This window comes from Hypomesus transpacificus, chromosome 4, assembly GCF_021917145.1.
Source record: "Hypomesus transpacificus isolate Combined female chromosome 4, fHypTra1, whole genome shotgun sequence".
Classification (NCBI taxonomy): domain Eukaryota; kingdom Metazoa; phylum Chordata; class Actinopteri; order Osmeriformes; family Osmeridae; genus Hypomesus; species Hypomesus transpacificus.
The window spans coordinates 7122869-7145146 of NC_061063.1; the positions used below are offsets into that span (position 1 = coordinate 7122869).

The window sequence follows — 22278 nt, forward strand, 5'->3', positions numbered from 1 at the left end:
TCACTGATTGCCGAAGGCGGTGAACAGGAATTCCCGCACCCATAAACATAGATAACCTAAGGCCTACCTCGTAATGTCAAACATGCTGTAGGTAGATTTAAAGGTTGTTGATTGCAATCAAAAGTTACTTTCAAGTGCAAAGACAATCACCAGAAAAGATTAGCCAGCAAGGCTGTTTGAACATTAGGGTGTTACTTAGAATGTTGACAAAAAATACACAATTTAAATTCTTTCCATCATATAAAACACAATTTAATTAAATGAAAATAATTCAATTCACATGTTCTGTATCCATGTGATCCTTCTACATCACAAGGATAATTTAGAATTCTTGTTTTGCACTTTCTAATCATTGGGGTCAAACAAATATACTTATTCTGGGAAGCCATAAGAGTGATTAAGTACTTGTGGGAGTAGTGGTAAATTTGAGAATGATTCCAGAAAACACTTCCACATGTCACAGTCAGCAAAGACAGCAAAAAACTGACCACACAACTGTTGACTCTGATGCAGAAAACATCCTGTCCCCTCAATGTCACGCCCACAAACGCACACAACATTCTGCCTAAGATAAAAGCATGGTGAAGATTCAGAAGAAGCGTCTCAAATGAACAGAACAAAGAAGCAACAGACTTGTAGAATCATGGGTTTGGCTGGATGTTTGGCGGGGTCTTGGTTACTTGTACTACTGGCTCTCAATTGTCCAACGCTTGGAGGTAATATCTGCTGTTTTCATGTATCTAGAGATTGAAATGTCATTTATTCAACACAATAAAGCCTTGCTTTGTTGTTTTAATTCACAGACACCGAGGATGTTGTCCTTGACTATCCCCTGCCCCAGGAGCCTGACGTTTCTTTCCCGCCAGCTTATCCTTCACCTCAGAATATTGATGCCATATGCAAAAATGGAGATTACCGTCGTCGGTACCCCCCTAGCTACTTCCCCCCCTCTGGTTACAGTCATTTTCGCCGTCGTGGAACAGCCATCAACCGCTTGGAGTCTTGGTACAATATGTGTTGCCATGGAAATGTCCCAAAGGATGACAACCAGAACCTGTGCTGTGCCCAGCAAGCTGTGAGTCCATGACCATGTGTGTCTGTCTTTTCACTGGCTATAAAACATGAAATTGATTTTCTTTAAACTGTTTTACCTTCATTACAGTGGCATCAAGCCCTTTTCCAGTTCTGTGAAGATGAGTTCGCCATCAAGACCGTCGCATACCCATGCTGTAGGATAAAAGGAGATAGGAGATGGATCTGCTTTAAAACGCAGGCTTCAAGCACCTATCAAGCCTTCCCTGGCTACCAGGCTCCAGCACAGCTCCCCCAGGAACCTGACTTCATCTGGAACCCAGACCAATGCCTGCATGATGAATAGTGACGATGAGTAGTTAGACATGCAAACTAGCTTGCAAGAGTGATGTAAAATAGTTGCAACTTGCATGCTCCAGCATGGTTTAACTAATGAAGCCATGCTGTGCTGTTTTGGGACACTTGTTGTAGCACAGTCTATTAGCATATAGGCCTACACTTTACAATGTTTTTGCTCATGTTTTGAAAGCTTAACAATACAAAACGATTTGTGTTTGACGTGTTTGACATAAATTTCATTTATGGAGATAATTTGTTTCTTTTAAAGTATCTATTAGATGACAGATGACAATTACGTAATTTCAATCTCATCACCAATATCTTGTCATAAACAAATAAATAGGTACTTTTTCCAATGATGTGTTAATCTCCATTCCTTGGGTTATCTTGAAAATGAGACTAAAAGACTTCAAGTTTTATTAAATTTATTTGTTAGATTCAGTTAAAGCATTTGAAATAGTTCGACAGTTTTGCCAACATACACTGCAACATCTGCAGCTAAAAGGAATAGAATCACAAACACGTATTAAAACCAATAAAACCCTGAATCCAGAAGGGTGGTGTGAGGGGTGCTTGGTGGAGGATACAATAGAGCATGTATTGTTGCATTGGAGGTTATATGATGTACACAGGGATTGTGGTTTGAGAGGTTCCGGGAACCTGGACGGGGCTGGGGTGTAGTTGAAGTGGTGGGGTAGGGTGGGGGAGGTGTGGCGTTGGATAGATTTTTGAGAGGACAGGGTTGTGGACAGTAAACACACTCTCCTACGCAGTAGGTGGCAGTGCAGGGTTTCATTTTGAAAAGATCTGCCAATAAAATTCAAGGAAAAAGAAGAAGAAGAAGGGGCTAACGTCAACAGAACTTAAAGTTGAGCTTACAGTAGTTTAGCAAGCTACAATATACAAAAATAACCCGGATAACTCATCAATTCGGAAAAAGGAATCAGAAAACCTAAAGCACACAGACTTTCTGTTCGCTGCTTTGTTGTTTGATAGATGTACTGTAGACGTTATCCTAGTTTGCTAAGTTGTGGTAGCTAGAGCTAGCTACTGTCGCTAGCAACCCAGCCCAGCTGGACTAACTTGTTTGATACATGGCTAGCCAGCTCCCGAGGTGTTTAGCTAAGTACAGCTAGCGAGCCAACCAGTAAAATATAAGTTAAACCCGGATAATCAAGCAACATAGCTAGCTCTAACGTTTTAAAGTCCTCAATTCAATGCTAGCTACCTATCTAACTGTAAGTCAGTTGGCCAGCTAGCAAGCAATGGTCGGCTGGCTGTTATTTTAAAATGTATTAACGCTATGTGTCTAGCTAGTTAGGTAGATCACCGACGTGGCTTCCTTCTCTGTTGATTCTGTAACTAACTTTCTTGATATTATTGACACCACCGTCTAGACGTTAGCTCTAGCTGTCTCGTTAACATATTAACTGAACAGGCAAGATCAACATTGCAATGGCCACTGCAGAGGTCTTATCGGGTCCCTCTGGTAAGAGTAAACAAACTTTGTAGGACTAAGCATAACTGGTCATTTTCTCCTCTAGAGAGTGAGATACTGTCATGTGTAAGAGTGAAAACTTTTTGGAGAAGACGACGTAGAAATACACAGCGTGGTGTGTTATGTGCAAGAAGCGAGTGTGTGTGCTTCTTTTGGGTACTCCCTGACATTGTCTTTTGGTTGATAACAATATCTGCTTACCACACATTGACGGTTTGTCTTGAAGTTGCACAGCTATTGTGTTGTTGATCCTTAAGCAAGCGATAACCATTGTTTGTGAACATTTAGCCTATATGTAGTCCATTCAGCGTTTGCAAGGCCTAATGCTTCGTTCCATCCTTTAGGCTCAGGGACTCGGAAGATGGCTTCTTTAGAGGTGAGTTAACTTGAGACCCCTAACGATCTCTCCCATCTTTCCTGTACCTATTAGTAACTCTTTCTCCTCCACAATCAGGGTCTAGGGTCCCCTAGTTCATCTCAAACCATGAAGAAGACGATAGGTCATCGTGGAATTGATCCTACTGGGGAGACCACATACAAGAAGGTCAGAGTTTGCAAGTCTATTGTGTCAAGTTGTGTCTAAAGCACAAAAAGGACATTTGGAATCTCTTTAAGGCAAAGGCCTTTGACAGAAAGTCTTTTTGCATTTAAACTTAGTCATGTTTGGCAGCATTTTCAGTTTGACAGGATTAAGCGAAAATTAGGTTAGAATTCAGATTGTCAGCAGTAATTCGTACTATTACCTGTTTAGATGTTTAAATGTATTCATTTAGCAGACGCTTTTATCCATAGCCTGGGTATGGCTACCCAAACATAGTTTGGTTAGCCAAACCCTGAAGCATACATTGTGAAAAGAAAATAAGTGCTAACGGGAAGAAACACAAGAGCATGTAGTTAAACAAGTTATAATTAAGCAACATGAACCTCAAAAGTGCAAGAGTGTACCTGTAGGAAAGCAAGCAACAATAATATAATTCCAAGCGAGTACAAGAAGTTAAATCAGTTACAACAAGAGAAACAAGTCCCTCAATAAGAGTCATTGTGTTCCTGGAGGAAACTAACATCAAGTCCAACAAATCATTCCTAAGTAGCGTTGTACTCCCGGAACAAGTGCGTCTTTAGCCTTTTAGATGTTTTAGCATATTTTGTATATAGTCCCTACATTTTAGGGCACCAAACACTCACTGCCTTGGACGGTTTAACTTTATGTACAATAAAGTAATTTAACTGTGCATGCAATTACTGTCTAAATTGTGCAACCAATATATGTCAATAATGGGTGTCTTAAATATAGATGCTTTACTTCAGTCTCTGGTTGACTGCTTAATTGGATTCATATCAGGTGACTGACTGGGTGGCTCTGATAGTGTTGGTTGATTGTCTTTCTGTACGATAAAGATGCATGGTGAATAGCGTTTGCACTTAAACCTAAAAACATTGCATTGTGTTTACTCCAAAGTGCTGCTGGTAGACATAACTTAAGAAGGAAAACTGCCCAAGGACCAATGACTACCAATATTTAGTCTCGTAACTTGTTCTGTGCTGAGAATGGCAGTTTTGGAAGGTCTCAGGTGTTTGTTTTCTTACTCTAATCAGGTCAAAGTCTAGGAAAGGAAAACCTTCAGTGTGTGTTGTGATTAGAAAGCAGTCTGTCAGGGATTTTGATATATGTCATTCAGTCAACCGCACCCCGACTGAGTAGAATATTTGTATTAACTAAGTGGAGAGTGTTTTCTTAACTCTACCACTTTTGTAAATAACTTTCGTCTCCATTGTCGTCTACTACAGACCACCTCTTCAGCCCTGAAAGGTGCCATTCAGCTGGGCATTACCCACACAGTGGGCAGCTTAACCCAGAAACCTGAGCGAGACGTTCTCATGCAAGACTTTGAAGTAGTGGAGAGCATCTTCTTCCCCGGGTGTGTGTATTTCAGTACGAGAATGGAGAAATAATTCCACTTGAAAACATTTCTCAAGTTTTCCATTATGTGACCTCTCCCATTCCTCCCCTGCTTATGCTTTCATGATGTATGTTTCAGTGAGGGCAGTAACCTGACCCCGGCCCACCACTACAGTGACTTCAGGTTCAAGACATACGCTCCCATCGCCTTCCGCTACTTCCGAGAGATGTTTGGCATCCGCCCTGATGACTACCTGGTACGGCTGCCTCCTCCCCACAGCTCTGTTTTGTGAACAAAGAGGGAGAAACACATCGTTGGTTGGCTCCCATTTGACGTGTGTGTGTTTGTTGTCGGTTGCAGTACTCGCTGTGTAACGATCCGCTGATTGAGCTGTCTAACTCTGGAGCCAGTGGGTCCATCTTCTACGTGTCCAGTGATGACGAGTTCATCATCAAGACAGTGCAGCACAAAGAGGCAGAGTTCTTGCAGAAATTGCTTCCTGGCTACTTTATGGTAAAGAGCGTGTGTCCTTTGTGCAAATACAGTTACCGATCAAAATAATGTAAAACGATTTACATTTCGTCATTTAGCTGGGGATTTTATCCAGAGCGATGTACAAAAGTTCACATAGCAACAGGTAATCAAGGACTAGAAGAGCACAGTTCTAACAGTATCAGTGTTAATGCCAAGGAACAGTCTGTGCAACAACAACAAAGATAACTCACAAAAAGTACAATTTGCAGACAAGACAAGAAGTAATGTTCCGAAGTGCTGTGTGTGGTGTGATTGAAAAAAACAATTAAATGTTGTGTGTGTCCTATTATATGCTTATAAATATCAGTTCAAAATCATATTGATTTCTGCTATTATGGAAACATTTAGTCAGTAAATATTGTCCAACTCACTCCTCTTCTTTCTCTCCTCACTAGAATCTGAACCAGAACAAGCGGACGCTGCTGCCTAAGTTTTACGGGCTGTACTGTGTCCAGGCGGGCGGGAAGAACATCCGCATTGCCGTCATGAACAATCTGCTTCCCCGGGCTGTGAAAATGCACCTCAAATACGATCTGAAGGGCTCCACCTGCAAGAGACGAGCCTCGGCCAAGGAGAGGGCGAAGGCCGTGCCCACCTGCAAAGACCTGGACTTCATCCAGGACCGACCTGACGGACTGCTGCTTGAGCCTGATAACTACAATGCTCTCTGCAAGACCATTCAGAGGGACTGCCTGGTGAGGGTTGGGGTCCGCCTAGTAGGAAAACACAATGACCTACTGGTCCTTGGTGCTAAATCAAGATAATCCAGTGTAGAATGTAATGAATTAGCCTTCAGTTAGATAGGCACACCATTTGATTCTTCGCCCCATCAAACACTGACCCCTGGCTCTGTGGGCTCCTGTCTGCCTCTAGCTGCTTCAGAGCTTCAAGATCATGGACTACAGCCTGCTGGTGGGCATCCACAACTTGGAGCAGGCGTGTCGGGAGAAGGGCAGCGAAGAGGCTCCGGGGGCCACCGACCAGAGGAGGCCACCGTGCCAGAAGTCGCTTTACTGCACCGCCATAGAGGCCATCCAGGGGGAGGCGAGGGGCAAAGCACACCTAGAAACTGAAGACCAGTTAGTATCACCTGTCCCTCTCTTCCCTCCTGGGAATCAGAAACAAGTTTAATTCAATATTTGCTCTCCTGCATACTGGTTTGATTAGGTTTCTTACGTTACTACTTTATGAAAGGTCTTTGTGTATGTTTTGTTAACTTTCATTCATCTGTTCTTGCAGCATGGGAGGTATTCCAGCACGTAACTCGAAGGGGGAGAGGATGCTGGTGTTTATTGGCATCATTGACATTCTGCAGTCCTACAGGTAAACACTAAGGAAAGTTGTGATTTATTTGGGTGTATGAAATGCAATACTCCCTAAAGCATTTTGACTGACGTTGAGTATTTGGACACTTTCAGGTTTGTGAAGAAACTGGAGCACTCCTGGAAAGCTCTGGTTCATGATGGGGTGAGAGTTTACTTGATCCCCATGTAAAACCTTTGGTCTGTTTGTAATTCCTTTGAATGGTGGGATGTTAACCTTGCCCTCCCTATCCCTCCCTCCCCTTAGGACACAGTGTCTGTTCACAGGCCAGGTTTCTACGCAGAGCGCTTTCAGAAGTTCATGTGCAACACTGTCTTCAAGAAGATCCCACGTAAGTGCATGCATCCGTGTCTTGGTCAGAATCCATGACAGCTGTTTCGCCCTCCAACCTGTCCCACCCCCCTTCCCCCTTCAGTGAAGACTTCCCCGTCAAAGAAGAGCCGGACCCAGAGTGCCCTCCGCAGGGCCAACACAGCCGCCTCCGGACCTACTTCTCCAGCTCAGGACGTCAGCAGCACGGCCAGGGGCCCTCTGTACGGCAGCACAGAGATACAGACCGAAACGGAAGGAGACAGTGGTAGGAACTATGGGGGAGAAGGAGACTACAGACGAGAATAATACAGAGCCGTATTTTTACTAGTCTTGTAGGATGGTTTGGTATAGTACGTGTATGTGTCTTCACACAAACTTTTTACAATTCTACACAGGCATGCAGTCAGGACGCCCTGACCTGCTTATGAAGACCCAGGAGCAGGATGATGTTGCCCGTAACTCAACAGATATCACCCACTCCAACACTTCTCTGGGAAGCGCTGGGCCTGCTCCCTCACCTCCCCCTGTCAGGTATGAGGATGTGTGTGTGTGAGACGTGTCATCCGTGCGTGTGTGCATGGAAGCTATTTGCCTTTCCAGTCAGGCTGCCATGTTATCATGTTTCTGTGAAGTTGTGTCATCACCCCTATTGTCCCCCCTTCTCTCTTTCAACCCCTGCAGGTCTGTTGGAGTGGAGGTGCACAAGTCAGCCAGCACCAACCAGGAGCCTGCTTGCACCTCCAAGAGGTAGGAAAATAAAACTGCATCCTCACAGACCAGAAGGCCCTAACGTTATTCAGGTTGTTGGACTGGAGTATGTTGTTTTTCCCCTCTTATATTCACCTATGCTTTTTTCTCTGGGTGACAGTGTTGGGACACTGGAGGAATGCATTGGTGGAGAGGACATCGTCTCATTGAGTGACATCATTCCACAGGCAAGCACCTGTTATGTAAGTAGTCGGAGTGTCTGGATGTGAAGCCTCCAACAAAATGCAGACAACAAAAGGTGGTCTAGTCATGTGTTGTAAAATAACAAACAGTTTGAACATTGTTTTTTTCCCTTCTTTGCAGTGATTTCACAGAAACAGATGATGGAAATACACTAGAAGACAAACCAAGTTGAAAAAGAGATGAATCGGAAGAAGCATTGCGACAGCCTTGAGGAGTCGAGGCAGGGAAAGTGACTGGACTTAGAAGGGGAAACAAAGAGTAGAAAGACTAGTACAAGTGTACTAGAGGAGCTCAATGCCCCAATAACTCTTGGGTGTGGGCGGGGCGAGAGGGCGGTGATCTCCTAGTTCTACAGGTGTCACAGCTCTTGCTTGAACATCCTATTGCCTGCAATGGACAGTGGGATCTGACGGATATGGTGCCTTTGCTTTGATGACACTTGTGATGGGTGTGTACAGTTCTTGACAACCACATCCATATGGTGGTTATGGGCCATAGTGCAATTGCTGTCTAAACCCAAGACATATATCGCAGTCCTCAAATCAGTGAACAGTGCTTTTCAACCCCTCATTCCTGTTAGTGCCAGTTCCTGGTCATAGTGCTTTGGTTCTCCTAGAATGCAAGGCAATGGCTTGTGGGTACCTGGTGCTAAAATAGACATATACCAGTGTAGAATAAAACTTTATAATTGTTCTCAAGTTGTAGCTGGGCACACTAAGCACAACAGCAAAAGTAATGAAATGCCTAAAAACCGATCATCCTTTCTCCTCTCAGAGATTAATTCCTGCTGCCTATGAACTGGATTGCTGGATACTTTCCATGTTGATCTTGCCTGTACTATCATTACAATGCTAGATAATGAATTGTTCCTGTGCTGTATGATGCAAGGACACCAAGTGAAAAGTACAGTAGTTCTTAGACATTTATCTAGTCATACATGGATACCCTTGAACACTGTGATTGTAAACATTGCTGGAATGTATAGTGTTTTGTAAACGTTTTACAGTGTTGTTGGACAGTAATATACCAGTTGTCAGGTATGAGTTTACATATTGACTGAGCTACATACTTCCCATTGATGCTGTTGTGAACTCTTAGATGTAACTTCTTGACCAAAACCTTTCCCATACCTTTACAGTAGGGTAATATTCAGGGCAATCAACCATACAATAATCCTTAAGTACAGTGCCTCTGCCCACTGGATATTCCTCAAAAACAAGTTATCAGCCTTACTGAACTAAAAAGATCATCTTATATTTTCCTCTAACAGCTTTCTTGACAGTGGTGATAGTTGTCTGAAGTGGAGATATGGGAAGACATTTACAGTGAGACCAAAAGTGACCTACTAAGAATCATGAAGTTTGAGTTTCTGAATCAGACTCTTAATGTGCTTAAAGAACATTTTGTTCACAACTCCTGTTGTTCACCCACGATACACAGGGATTTATGCTCGTAGTACTAACTAGTGTATTTTCTCATTCAAATAGTGTTGAATTGTGTGCAGTCAGACACATTACTTCTCTGATACATACAAAGTTATTTCTTAGGTAGTTAGTAGAGCTCAACCCTGAGTGATATCAAAGTTTAAACTATATTATAGAGTGCACCTACACACCAGGCAAAATGAAATATGTAATGTAATTTTCTTTGTACACACACTTTTTAAAAGATTGAACAGAAATAGATTTATATCCTTTCATTCTATGTTATAGAGGTAATATAGGTTATGATGTCTTTTTCAGGCTTATAGCTGTTCTCTGTCCCAATATGAGACCTAATAAGCGAGCTATTACTTTATTAACTGCAGAAGTAGTAACTACAACTGTCTGTAAATAAGCCAATTTACTAATTACTACATATGTATTACCCTATTTTTGATGTTATTTATGGTACTCCTCTAGCTTTAGGTGTTTTTATTATGAAGCTACTTAATATATTGCATATTGAGATAAATGAGATTGGAAACAGATTGCATTTACCTTGATGAAACAGGAACTAACATGCAACGTATAAACTTTATTTTTTTGGCCTACTATTTTTATACAGATATTTACATCTGTAATATATTCCTGCGTTTCTTTTCTACTCAAATGTACTTTCCTTTTTAACTTGTAAGATGGCACAAAAGTTTTTTCATATGGTGTGAATTGCCTGGGTTTCTTTTTACATGCGTTTTGTAGTATTGTATTCTTGCCGCAGTTATTAAAACCAAAGAACACACAAATTATGGACCTAAACAGATTTTTATTTATTTATATATCGCTAAATACAAGCACTTGATGCTCAGATAGCAACCTCTCGACCAATTGAATGCGTTGTTATTAATTCGTCATAGATACCACAAAGTTTCCAAAATGGGGCTAGAAAGTACCATGGTGTGGTAAGAGAGACTAAAAATACATTTTATTTGTGTATCTTCGTAAATTATTTCACGCACATTTACAGAGATTAAACTTTCATCGATGTTTTACTCTTGTTCCTACAGTTTAAATCAAGCTAATAGGCGTGTGGGGGAGATATATCAAGGGGTAGAGAACAAGCTAGTAGCTAGCAAGATAGCACCCGTTGGCTGAGTCATTATCGTTGTCACAGTTAACATGTAATTTGTCAAAACTTTAAGGCAACTTAACTGGTGTGATTGCTTGTTACTTTCATAACATATTTTCATTTCATTTAGGGTATTCGCCGTAAATACTTTGCAAGCTCACGGGTTGGTGACTATTATTGCTAGCTTCGTAGTACTACGGTACAGCGGTGCTCAGCTCGTGTCGCCATGATAAGAACGTTGTTGTCGTGTGTAAATCACCAGACAGCTACATTAGAATTAATCTTAGTGGCTGTTCACAAGGGTATGCCAATAGCTCAATGGTTGGTAATGAGTGCTATATAGATCTTACATTCTGCAAGTCATCAGTACTGTTGGCAATGTATCTGTGACTGAAACGTTGTCATATTTTCATTTGCTCAGCGTGGACAATAGTGAGTACATGCGAAATGGAGACTTTCTACCCACCAGACTTCAGGCACAGCAAGATGCTGTCAACATTGTCTGCCACTCCAAAACGCGCAGCAACCCGGAAAACACCGTTGGCCTTATCACAATGGCCAAGTAAGCTTGTGGTCGCCTTAGTTAGAGCCAAGGCACTTTGAGTTGAGTTATGGCCTACTCTAGATGCTGGCAATAATGTCAGAGACACAGTCCATTTTTTAACGCTGGTGTGTTTGACTTTTTATGCTTGAATGCAGTAACTGTGAGGTTCTTTCCACACTGACGCCGGATGCAGGCCGCATCCTGTCCAAGCTGCATGCTGTCCAGCCCCGTGGTCAGATCTGCTTCTGCACTGGCATCAGAGTGGCCCATGTGAGTGACGTTAGCCTACCAGACAGCAACATCCTCTTAGTATTCCAAGATGACCGAAAATTCGGATGTTCATGAGTGTGTGTTCATGCTGTGAATGTTTTTTCTGTTTGTGTAGCTTGCTCTTAAGCACAGACAGGGAAAGAACCACAAGATGAGGATCATTGCATTTGTGGGAAGCCCCGTTGAAGACAGTGAAAAAGATGTATGTTGTATATTTGAACAATTGATGCTTTGTACATTTCAAACTGGCCCAAGCCAGTTCTGTCCAAGGTAGAGAGTGTTTTCAGCAATATACATGTGGTTCATCACCATGGTTACTGCTCTCTCACTCTTTTCTCGTCCCGATCTAACACCCCCACAGCTTGTTAAATTGGCCAAGCGTTTGAAAAAGGAGAAGGTGAATGTGGATATCATCAATTTTGGAGAAGAGGTGAGGTTTTTTTTGTGCCAGCATAACATTATGGAAATGTTTGGGAATTAAATTAGTAGGTGGAGTTCAAAATAATAATCATGGACACCATTTTAATTGCAAAAAGATTGAACTCCCTCATCTTTCTCCCCTTCCTCTCATCATACATTCCTACCTCACCCCATTCTCTTGATAGGAGCTAAACACAGAAAAGCTGACTGCCTTCATCAAAACGCTGAATGGGAATGAGGGGACTGGCTCCCACCTGGTAACTGTTCCCCCAGGGCCCAGCCTGGCCGACGCCCTACTCTCCTCCCCCATTCTGGCCGGAGAGGGTGGCTCCATGATGGGCTTGGGCGCTAGCGATTTTGAGTTTGGTGTAGACCCCAGCGCAGACCCAGAGCTTGCACTGGTAACTAGACTCTTGACAGACAGTTCCTCGGACTTAATTAGATACCAGTCCTGTGGTGGAGCCACATGTCTTACGCCCAGATGATTTCAAGCAGTACTTATCCTCACTTGTCGCCTTGTCTTCCATCTTTCAGGCCCTGCGTGTGTCCATGGAGGAGCAGAGACAGAGGCAAGAGGAGGAGGCTAGAAGGGTGACTGCTGCCTCTGCCACCGAGGCTGGCATACCCACTCCCACTCAAGATGGTAATAAGAATGGCATTTTACTGTTTGTTAAAATCTGTATTTGCAAAGGGTGTATGGTTTAGAATAGAGAGAATTGGGATCATAGTGATCACTAACATCAGTTTGTTATGTGTAAGAATCTGAGGAGGCTTTGCTGAAGATGTCAGTGTCTCAGCCGGAGACGGGACCGGCAGCACTGCCTGACTTCAGCAGCATGACTGAGGACGAGCAGATAGCCTATGCCATGCAGATGTCCTTGGCTGGAGGAGGTGAGACTCATTTTATCATCACCCACACTCATTCCAACACATTATAGTTAAATGTTTTTGTCTCAAATGCTTATCTTTCACCTTTCCCATACCTTGTTATCAAGTAGAGTATGGAGATGCTATGGAAACAGGAGCCTCCATGGACATTGCAGAGTCAGCTAAAGTATGTTAATTCAATTGATCATTCATGACAGAATACATTACATATTGGAGCCAATACTGTGAGCTGGACTCCTGCTCTAAGTGGGATTTGGTCCCGTCTCACTGTTAATACTACCACTGTGTACTACTGGGTACCATCTGTTATATCCTGCAACTCTCCATTTACATTTAGTCATTTAGCCCTCCGCTTATGACCCTGTTTCCCTTCATCAGGAGGAGGATGACTATGATGTCATGCAGGATCCAGAGTTCCTCCAGAGCGTGCTGGAGAACCTGCCGGGGGTCGACCCCAACAACGAGGCCATCCGCAATGCCATGGGCTCTCTGGCTTCCCAGACTGGTAACAAGCCAGACAGCAAGAAGGACGAGGAGAAAAAGAAATAAAGCAGGGGCCAGATAGATACCTATGGAAACAATTTAAATAATAGACTAGTGTGCATATAGTAGACAGCCATAGACTGAAACTCTGAAAATGTACATACAAATAGATGGGACTTCTGATCTGCCACACATGTGTCAAACACCTGCATTACATGAAAACCATAAACAGAATTTCCTAAACAGACAATTGTATTTTTTTCTTTATCAACTGCCTCTGTTTGTTGATTGATTGATTTGATCTGTTGGTATTAAGTCCATGGACTGATTCAAGACAGCAATGTGAGAAAGGGATAACACTGGGTTGATGCCATGGATTTCTGTAGCATCATTTTTGTAATAAAGCACCAAGATGGAGTTAGTCTATTATTATCATCCCATGTTTATATTTACCGATTGACAGATTAATCTTGTGAACTGGGTACGTGATGACAGGTCCCCAAGATTGTAAATCTAAAAGTCCTTTTATTTACATGGTTGTTTTTCTATTGCAATAAAAATATTGGTTTCTGGCATGTGTGTTTCATACATGGCTCTGACTGTCACCTTCAGCCCATAGACAGTGTGTGGAATATTTTTGCAGAGGGGACCATTTTATTAGCACAAAAGGATGTCGAATGAAGAATGACATTAGACGTACAAACTGCGCAATGTAAACTGAGAAATTGATCATTTTTTATGAATAGGCGATTGCATGCTTTGTGGTTGCACGTACAATAAAATTCTTTTGATTCAATAATGTGATAGGACCTATTTTCATCATGTGACGGGAAGTAAAGGTTTTTCTGTTGAAGCAAGGAGGATAGTCGGGAATCTCGGATCCAGGTAAACAATCAAAATATAGAGGATAAAAAACGACTAGCTTTGACCCCATCCATAGTCCTATGCAATAACATGGCCCAAACTATTATTGCATTGCCAATATAGTAAAATAATTTATAAGTACATCGTTTTGAGTGCAAGCAATTATGGCCTCCGTTAAATGACCCCTCGCTTGCTTGGCTTGGCTGAGCGACCAGCTAGCCTATGTGTCTGGCTCAATGTGATGATGATGGAGGGGGAAGCTTAATAAACTCGCAGCATTGAGACGTTAGTGTTGTTTACGTATGCATTTTCAAATAACCGTTGCAGTTCAATCTACGTTTTCTAAATCATGCAAGTTGTATTGTATTAACTATTAGTGCCCAATTTATTTGCTAGCAAGTAGTTAGCAATCTGAACAAGAGGTGGCTAGCTAGCCTAGCAAACGCTACTACGCTAACCTCCGGCTAGCAAACGTTAGCTAGTTGTTGGCATAAATGGTTGCCAAGACGGCGGTCTGAGCCGGAGCTGGCTAGCTAGCTAATCGTTTGCTAGCTGTCAGTGTCCAAAATTGCATGCAGGTCCGCGTCATGTAAAGAATAACATTGAGTTGTTTACTGCAAGTGTAATGGCCTGAAATCGTAAACTAACCTAACGGTTAGGATTTTTTTCCCGTGTGTTTCATCTGCTTATTTTAGCTTTTTTATAAGGTTAGATGCATGATACTTGTGCATTGATAAACAATGCAATATAAAAATATATATATTTTCTGCGCCCTATTTTGCAGGATTCAGTCCCGTTATGGGGGACATGAAGACCCCAGATTTTGATGACCTGTTGGCAGCGTTTGACATCCCAGACATCGATGCTAAAGAGGCCATCCAGTCCGCTCCTGATGATGCCGAAGGGCCACATGGGCAGGGGGGAGCTTCTCTGGGCAAGCCAGATGGTGGGGTGGGTGTTGGACCCTCCCTGAGACCACCCAGCCCCCCAGACCCTCAGACAGACACACCCATTGTCAGCGTTATTGTGAAAAACAGAGTTCGTCCTGAGACCCTTGATGGTGGAGATGGAGATACAGATCAGGACCCGAATGATGGATCTTCCGGAGTGGCAGTGGGTCCTAGGCTGGGTGCCTGTGCCTCAGGCATGGCTGAATCAGAACCACTGAATCACAATGGGTTTGGAGCATCTGGGGTCTCTGCATCCATGCCTCTATCCCAGTCCCAATCCAATGGAGAGCCATGGTCCGTGAACACTTCAAAGACGGCTTCAGAGGGCGGAGGAGTCGGTGCTGGGTCAACTAAATCTACTAAACAGGGCGGTAGCATTTTTAACAGACTGAAGCCTCTAATAGCACAGGGGTCCGGAGACCCTGTAGGTAGAGCAAGGAAGATGCAGCTCCTCCAACAGCAGCATCAGCAACAACACAGCCATCAAGATGCAGGCCAAGATATGGTCGAAGAGGTCAAAGCCTCTTTTTCTTCATCTTCCTCTTCAACTGTTGTGTCTTCTCCTCTCATCCCGGGAGGACTGTCGTCTCCTTTCTTCCCTCCTTCCAAACCTCTACTCCCACCTCCTCCCTCTGCACTCTCCTCTCTCACGGCATTGAACGGCACTCCCAAAGCCACCCCTGCAGGATTCCGCCCCCGGGACTCTGAAGAGGAAGATGACTCGGACCCAGACCTCGGAGGCCCGCTGGTGATCCAAGAGGGCCCTGCCTCTCCCACGTGCACCCCTCCCAAACTGACCCGACGGTTCAGGTCCCCTGCCTCCAGCTCAGACCCAATATCAACCCAGCCCTCGGTGTCCTTGTCAGCTCACCCCAAGCCTGGGGACACACCCTCTGGGGCCAGCTTGAGCTCCACCCCACAGCCTGGTTCCACCAAGAGTCCACCCCAGGAAGACAGACACCCAGAACATGTCATTGAAGAGAGGGATTCACCCGAGAGTCCAGAGCCCGAGATGCCCAAATCGACTGCACCAGGGATGTCCAAGAGATGCTCCAGCCCTGCAGTGGCCTCCACACCACCGCCTTCAGACCTAAGAGAACCCAAGGAGGAAGAAGAAGAGATGGAAGTTGGGAATGGAGTGGAAAAGCTGGTTGAGAACAAGACAGACACGGGGAAAGCTGAAGGTGCTGGAAAAGAAGACGAAAAGATGGAGGTGGATGACGGCAAACCTAAACCCCTTTCCACTGAGGGGAGTGCCCCAACCCCTGCAGCACCAGGTGCTCCGTCCCGGCCCCTCAAGGTGCGGATAAAGACCATCAAAACCTCCACCGGGGGGATCACCAGAACTGTCACCAGGGTGGCCCCCAAGGGTGGTGCTGCAGCAGGCAAGAGTCTGGACCCCAGCAAGGCCCAACAAGGTGGACGTAAGGTCCCAGCCAACAAGGCCCGCAAAGTGGAGGCTTCGGCCGGTCGCACGGAAACACCTCAGCAACAGAAAGTGAAAGCTCTTAACGCTCTGCCAGTGTCCACTCTCGCTGCCAGCAGTGTAATGCTAGCAGCTGCGACCAAGGTTCAGAACAAGATGGCCGCCGCTTCAGACAAGGCAAAGGTGTCTGCCACGGCGGTCAGCATCACTAAATCGGCTGCCCTGCCCGCCACGCCATCTGTAGCCTGCTCTCCTAAGTTCTCTGTCGGCGGTGGTGGGATCAGTGTCCGTCCAACTGGCGCCAAGACTGCTAACGGAGCCGGTGCCAATGTCCTAGCCGGAACGCACCAGCCCAGCAAGCCGGCCTCCATCGTCAACAGCACAGGTGCTGTCATCTCTCGCAGCCAGTCCAGTTTGGTAGAGGCTTTCAACAAGATCCTCAACAGCAAGAACCTGCTGCCCAGCTACAAGCCCGACCTCTCGGCCCTTCCGCCCCCAGAGTGGGGGCTCCCACTGCCCGCCACCGGGTACCGCTGCCTGGAATGTGGTGATGCTTTCGCCCTGGAGCGTAGCCTTGCCCGCCACTACGATCGGCGCTCGCTGAGGATTGAGGTGACGTGCAACCATTGCGCCAAGAGGCTGGCCTTCTTCAACAAGTGTAGCCTACTGCTGCACGCCCGCGAACACAAGGAGAGAGGCCTGGTCATGCAGTGCTCTCACCTGGTCATGAGGCCCGTCACCGTGGAGCAGATGATTGGTCAGCAGGACACGACACCCATCGGTGAGCGTGGTTTGCGGAAAGTGTCGGGTTTTGTCTTTCGCCACATTGTGTGTATTTCCTGTTAGGAATGTGTGCAAAAAATATATACAGCGACCACATTATTCACCAAGGAATTAGCTCCATTGACCCATCTTCTCCACTCTCCATCTCCTTGTTTGACCAGGCATGCTCTCCTCTTCAATCCCCTCTCCTCCAGTCCCGTCGCCCTCCGCCACTGCTGGCGCTGCCTCGTCGGCGGGCTGCAGCCCGATGAAGGACGCCCCCTCCCCGGCCTCCGCCCAGCCCAGGCCCATGCGCCGGGCGCCCCAGAGCCCCCAGGCCCTGATGCCCCTGCCCTGCAAGAAGGGGGAGGTGCTGCAGTACCAGAACTTCAAATGCCCCGAATGCCAGACCCAGTTCTCCGGGAAGGCCGAACTCGTCGCCCACTTCCAGCAGATCAGGGCCACGCCTAACTCGGTGAGTCATGATGATAGACCTGCTTGTGATATTGGAGGATCTACTGGCTTCAGATGGGATACTAGAGCATCATAAATCCCCCTAACACTTAATGCTGGAGAGCTCTACCTTACGACTGTTCCCCCGTCTCCTCCACCTCCTCCACCCCAGACCTGCACCCTGTGTTCCCCCCCGATGATGCTGCCCAACTCCTGCAGCGTGTCCGCCCACCAGAGGATCCACAAGCACCGCGCTCCCCACGTCTGCCCGGAGTGTGGAGGCATCGCCAGGCAGGCCAGCTTCCAGACCCACCTGCAGGAGGCCTGTCTGCACTTTGCCAGACGCATCGGCTACAGGTGCAGAGGGGCGCGCACACACACCAGACCAGACCCAATGACAAAACCCCATTTGTAATATTCTGCAGTCAGTGTGCAAAACCCACCTTAAAATAGAGTCACACTCTACGTCACTATCCCGGTGTAAAAAATGTTTGTTGATCTGTGGTTGTGTGTGTGATCATCTGTTGTGTTGTTCCTGTGTGCAGGTGCTCCAGCTGTCAGGTGGTGTTTGGGGGCCTGAACTCCATCAAGTCCCACATCCAGACGGCCCACTGCGAGGTCTTCCACAAGTGCCCCAGCTGCCCCATGGCTTTCAAGTCGGCCCCCAGCGCCCAGGGCCATATCAGCACCCAGCACCCAACCCTGACAGGGGGACAGGCCAAGTATGTGTCCAAGAACCTAGCCTATGAAAACATACTTCAGTCCTTTTGGAGTATCTGAATTTGAATCTAGTCGTGGTTTAATACATTAATGAATTTGTTATCAATAAGAGCATGGACATTTATTTTACTGATGGTTTTTCAATGTATTTATTTAGCTTTTTTTAAATAATTGTTTTCTATTCCTTCTCTTTCCAGAATGATCTACAAGTGTGTGATGTGTGACACAGTCTTCACTCAGAAGCCCTTGCTGTACATGCACTTTGATACTCACCTGGCCAAACAGAAAGTCCATGTGTTTAAGTGCCCTGACTGCACCAAACTCTACGCCCAGAAGGGTTCCATGATGGAGCACATTAAGGTTTGTTTTTTATGTTAACGATGAATGTGGTTCTATAACAGTAATGTTTTTTTGTTTTTCTAAGTTCCTTGTGTGTTTGTCATTCTCCTTCTGGTTTCGATGTTATTACTGGCCAGACTGCCCACAGAGGCCTGTCAGTCAAACAGGAAGGCCAATCAGATGCCCCTGCCACGCCCTCCACCAACACCCTGACCCCCTCCCTCCCCAAATCGAAGCCTACTGCAAAAACGGACAACTCGGACGGAGAGGACTGGGGCCGGGACCAGGAGGAGGAGGAGGAGGAGGAAGAGGAGGAGGAAGGGGATGACGACGCGGATGAGGACTACGAGGCTCCTGGGAGTCAGTCCAGCACCATGGATGTGGGCAGCCATGTAGGAGAGAGGAACTGCCAGCAGTGTCAGAAGAGCTTCGCTGACAGGGAAGACTACATCAGCCACATCAAGACAGAGCACGGCAAGGTAGCTGGAACACACACACACACAGGTAGCTGGAACACACACACACACAGGTAGCTGGAACACACACACACACACAGGTAGCTGGAACACACACACACACACAGGTAGCTGGAACACACACACACAGGTAGCTGGAACATACACACACACACACACACACACACACAGGTAGCTGGAACACACACACACACACAGGCACTTATCAACTCACTTACAGAAGACGTCTCATAATGTATGCATTCGTTCATTCTTCTTTTTTTGTGTGTGTGCAGTTCCCATGTCATATATGCGAAGGCTCGTTCAGCACCTCGTCCAGCCTAAGGAGACACATACGAGTGATTCACGAGGGCAACAAGAGAGTCTTCCACTGCCAGTGAGTCCATTGTCCTATATGTATTTTTGTTTTCTTTACATATATTTGAAGCTGTAGGAAGTACAACTATTACACATGTATTTATATATGTGTGTGTGTGTGTTTGCAGATATTGCACTGAGGGAAAGCGGACCTTCAGCAGTCGGTTCCTACTGGACAAGCATATCCGGGTCCACCATGGGGTCCGAGCGGCAGATGGACAGGTCCGCCTCTAGTTTAGTGTTAGGCCCAATCCCAATACTCTGTCTTACCCCTAGCCCTTAGATCTTAATTGAAACGTTTTTTTAAATCGCTAGTTTGCTACGCTAACGTTACATTGCTGATTTGCACAACAGTCCTGTATTTCTCTGATTAGCCTTGAATGGATTCCATGCATGTCTACAGTTTTAATTAAACCCCATTAGCAGTGAATTTCAAGCTAATTTTGTTTGATATCAGTGCATAACACTACATGCTTTGGAGTCAGCGATACATGTAACCGTAACAAAGTGGTGTCTCATTTCATAGGGCTGTGTAGCCCTTACCCCTCAGTTTCAAGACACAAGGGCTAGGGTAAATTAAGGGCTAGGGGTAGGGGTAAGACAAGTATTGAGATTTGGCCTTAGTCTCAAGCAGGATTAGCTCTAATGTCCACCCTCACTCACTGGCATTCAGCGATCACGTGTATTAAACTATGTATTTATCATCCCCCATTTCCAGGGCCCACAGACCAGAAAACGTTCCGCCCCAGGAGAAGGGCCCGGTAGCTCCTCGGAACTGGATGGCGAGGGCGGCCCCCCGGGCGCGAGGCCAAGCGGGGAGGACGAAGGCCGCGAGGCCCCGGAAGACGCTGGCGAGGAGGGCCCGGCCAAGAGGACGCGGGGCTCTGTGGCGACGGCAGCTCCAGAACCCGAGGAAGACGACAGCGTGTTCCGCTGCGTGCCGTGCGGCTTCACCACGGAGGACGGCGCCGAGTTCCAGCAGCACATCCCCCAGCACCGCGCCGACGCCGCCTCCTACCAGTGCCTGCAGTGCGGGGTGTGCTTCGCCTCGGCCGGATCCCTCGGGCGCCACCGCTTCATCACGCACCGCGTACGGGACCCCCAGGGCGACACCGAGCGCGGCACCGCCCGCACCCTGGGCTCCCCTCAGGGCTCGCCCTCCTCCCCCTCCTCCCAGCAGGGCGAGGACGGGGAGGGCAGCATGAGCTGCAAGGTCTGTGGCAGGCGCTTCGACAAGGCCTCGGACCTCAACACACACTTTAGGACCCACGGCATGGCTTTCATCACCTCCCACAAGACTGACAAGCCCCAGTAGGGTGACTGACTGACAAGAACCAAACTGTCTGGATCCCTCCCTCCCACCCCCCCGCCCGTGCTGTCTGGAGCCACCTGTAAGCTCGATGTTTTTATATTTAACACTCTATGAATCTGACTGCATGTCGATCATTATATGGATCGTATAACTAAACGTAACAAGATGGGCCTCCGAGGGAACTGCGCCGTCTGACCACATGACCAGGAAGTGAGGCGTTGACGCCCAATCACGCTGTGGGTCCCGTCTCGTCATCTTTCACCACCACATCGCTCATTTGCTTTGTCTGCACCTTAGTTTCTTTCCACATGAAGCTAACTTCTTTTCTACATTTCGTACCGTACTCTGTATTACATTCACCAACATTTTTGTACGCAGCATCCATACCTTTTTCATACAGATTCGTTGGCTGAACAGTTGGGTCCCAAAGGCGTACAGTATTGCTATAACTCTTCACCCTGCCATCCCCTCAGAGCCACTGTATAAAGAAGCACTCCCGCTGGTCCCTAAGCTGTCGGCCATCTTTGTAATAAAAAGGCAGTGAAAAACTGTTCCAACCATTCTCAAATCAGTGTCAGATAAAGCTTAGAGGCACCAGAAGCAAAAAAAGGGAGTACGAGGAGAATTTTAAACACTGATTTTATTGAATATTGACTTTGTAATATTTATTTATATGAAACACGTTGTTGTTGGTATTTGTGCTTTCTTTTGCTGCCAGTCTCATCGTAAGATGAAGCACTATCGCTTGGTTAAAAGCGGTTCCATCTCTGTTGTTTGAACTTTTCGGTAGGAGTGGAGGTTACACACAGTTGTTGTAGCCCGTGTGGTGTGAGTGGTGGTGTTGTCTACAGTGAAGCTAGAACAAGAGAAATACGCAGTCTTGCCATTAGTGCACAACCTGTACGTTGCGATGTAAATACATATACAGTACACAAAAAGAAAAGCTTTTGAGTTTTGTTACTTGTTATGAAAATGTGAATACGTATAGTATTTGTACATGTACTGTTTGGTTTCTGCCCCCCCCCCCCCCCCCCCCCCCCCCCACTTCCCACCACCACCACCAACCAATCTGAAGAAAAACAGGGGAGTACTACATTATAATGAATGGCCGGAGCGAGCGTGAGAACACTGGCGTATAGTGTCTTTCAATAATGTGTATGAAAACAAACATATATCTCTTTGATATGATTCTTTTTGTAATAACGTATACAGAATCAGTGCTTGCTGTCCTCCAGTTTAATTTTCGATTTCTTTCATTACGACCTTTATGGTCTTGTGAAGGAGGCCTGTTTGTATGGATGTTGTTCTGTTCGTTTTTTTTATCACCTATTGTCATATTTATATAGCAAATTAGTGAATCCATGTGTGTCCTTTTAATTTTCTATGGTTGTGGTTTGCTTGATGAAAATGCCATACACTTTTTGTGTCGTTTTAAAATAAATGTCTGAAATGGAACATGGGTTACTTAGTGAATAACTAATAGAAATAAACAATAGACTAGTAACTTTTCACACTATTTACACCTATTTAAGTGCTTTTGTAATTAAGTCTTATTCCCTCTATGAATGGGAAGCCAC

General features: G+C 45.7%; 4 protein-coding genes across 6 annotated transcripts; all 4 read left to right on the top strand.

The window, feature by feature from the left end:
• Positions 1–549: 549 nt before the first annotated feature.
• LOC124466919 (extracellular matrix protein 1-like) lies at positions 550–1727 on the top strand. Its single transcript, XM_047018885.1, has 3 exons — positions 550–716; positions 804–1075; positions 1163–1727. Exons 1-3 carry the CDS (start codon positions 608–610, stop codon positions 1376–1378), a joined length of 597 nt encoding a protein of 198 aa, XP_046874841.1. The 5' UTR covers positions 550–607; the 3' UTR covers positions 1379–1727.
• A 448-nt stretch (positions 1728–2175) lies between these two features.
• Positions 2176–8583, top strand: LOC124466913 (phosphatidylinositol 4-phosphate 5-kinase type-1 alpha-like). Its single transcript, XM_047018876.1, has 16 exons — positions 2176–2860; positions 3214–3245; positions 3324–3413; positions 4658–4788; positions 4909–5026; positions 5131–5283; positions 5700–5999; positions 6178–6383; positions 6544–6627; positions 6723–6771; positions 6874–6958; positions 7043–7204; positions 7335–7470; positions 7621–7686; positions 7808–7889; positions 8011–8583. The coding sequence occupies exons 1-16, from the start codon at positions 2827–2829 to the stop codon at positions 8011–8013; spliced, it is 1731 nt and encodes a 576-aa protein (XP_046874832.1). The 5' UTR covers positions 2176–2826; the 3' UTR covers positions 8014–8583.
• Positions 8584–10181: 1598 nt separating this feature from the next.
• Positions 10182–13617, top strand: LOC124466914 (26S proteasome non-ATPase regulatory subunit 4-like). Of its 2 annotated transcripts, none has more exons than XM_047018877.1 (10): positions 10182–10270; positions 10859–10999; positions 11137–11251; positions 11367–11453; positions 11613–11681; positions 11857–12072; positions 12206–12314; positions 12431–12562; positions 12667–12725; positions 12938–13617. In XM_047018877.1, the coding sequence occupies exons 1-10, from the start codon at positions 10245–10247 to the stop codon at positions 13106–13108; spliced, it is 1125 nt and encodes a 374-aa protein (XP_046874833.1). In that variant the 5' UTR covers positions 10182–10244; the 3' UTR covers positions 13109–13617. The 2 variants fall into 2 exon arrangements, with proteins under 2 accessions (XP_046874833.1, XP_046874834.1); XM_047018878.1 differs by having other exon boundaries at positions 10183–10270; positions 12670–12725.
• Positions 13618–13831: 214 nt separating this feature from the next.
• znf687b (zinc finger protein 687b) lies at positions 13832–22202 on the top strand. 2 transcript variants are annotated; one of them, XM_047018869.1, is made up of 10 exons: positions 13832–13927; positions 14691–17063; positions 17227–17519; positions 17670–17854; positions 18043–18219; positions 18415–18577; positions 18694–19035; positions 19308–19408; positions 19518–19611; positions 20108–22202. In XM_047018869.1, exons 2-10 carry the CDS (start codon positions 14705–14707, stop codon positions 20702–20704), a joined length of 4311 nt encoding a protein of 1436 aa, XP_046874825.1. In that variant the 5' UTR covers positions 13832–13927; positions 14691–14704; the 3' UTR covers positions 20705–22202. The 2 variants fall into 2 exon arrangements, with proteins under 2 accessions (XP_046874825.1, XP_046874827.1); XM_047018871.1 differs by having other exon boundaries at positions 17260–17519.
• Positions 22203–22278: the final 76 nt, after the last annotated feature.

Excerpts from the sequence above, each read along its gene's own strand:
- LOC124466914 (XM_047018877.1), top strand. The coding sequence starts at position 10,245 with ATGGGGCTAGAAAGTACCATGGTGTG. Across the intron at positions 11,454-11,612 it reads TTGAAGACAGTGAAAAAGAT|CTTGTTAAATTGGCCAAGCG; the intron begins GTATGTTGTATA and ends ACACCCCCACAG. Across the intron at positions 12,073-12,205 it reads CAGACCCAGAGCTTGCACTG|GCCCTGCGTGTGTCCATGGA; the intron begins GTAACTAGACTC and ends TCCATCTTTCAG.
- LOC124466913 (XM_047018876.1), top strand. The coding sequence starts at position 2,827 with ATGGCCACTGCAGAGGTCTTATCGGGTCCCTCTG. Across the intron at positions 3,246-3,323 it reads GGAAGATGGCTTCTTTAGAG|GGTCTAGGGTCCCCTAGTTC; the intron begins GTGAGTTAACTT and ends CTCCACAATCAG. Across the intron at positions 7,687-7,807 it reads CCTGCTTGCACCTCCAAGAG|TGTTGGGACACTGGAGGAAT; the intron begins GTAGGAAAATAA and ends TCTGGGTGACAG.
- znf687b (XM_047018869.1), top strand. The coding sequence starts at position 14,705 with ATGGGGGACATGAAGACCCCAGATTTTGATGACCTGTTGGCAGCGTTT. Across the intron at positions 17,520-17,669 it reads TCAGGGCCACGCCTAACTCG|ACCTGCACCCTGTGTTCCCC; the intron begins GTGAGTCATGAT and ends CCTCCACCCCAG. Across the intron at positions 18,578-18,693 it reads CCATGATGGAGCACATTAAG|ACTGCCCACAGAGGCCTGTC; the intron begins GTTTGTTTTTTA and ends ATTACTGGCCAG.
- LOC124466919 (XM_047018885.1), top strand. The coding sequence starts at position 608 with ATGAACAGAACAAAGAAGCAACAGACTTGTAGAATCATGGGTTTGGCT. Across the intron at positions 717-803 it reads CAATTGTCCAACGCTTGGAG|ACACCGAGGATGTTGTCCTT; the intron begins GTAATATCTGCT and ends TTTAATTCACAG. Across the intron at positions 1,076-1,162 it reads TGTGCTGTGCCCAGCAAGCT|TGGCATCAAGCCCTTTTCCA; the intron begins GTGAGTCCATGA and ends CCTTCATTACAG.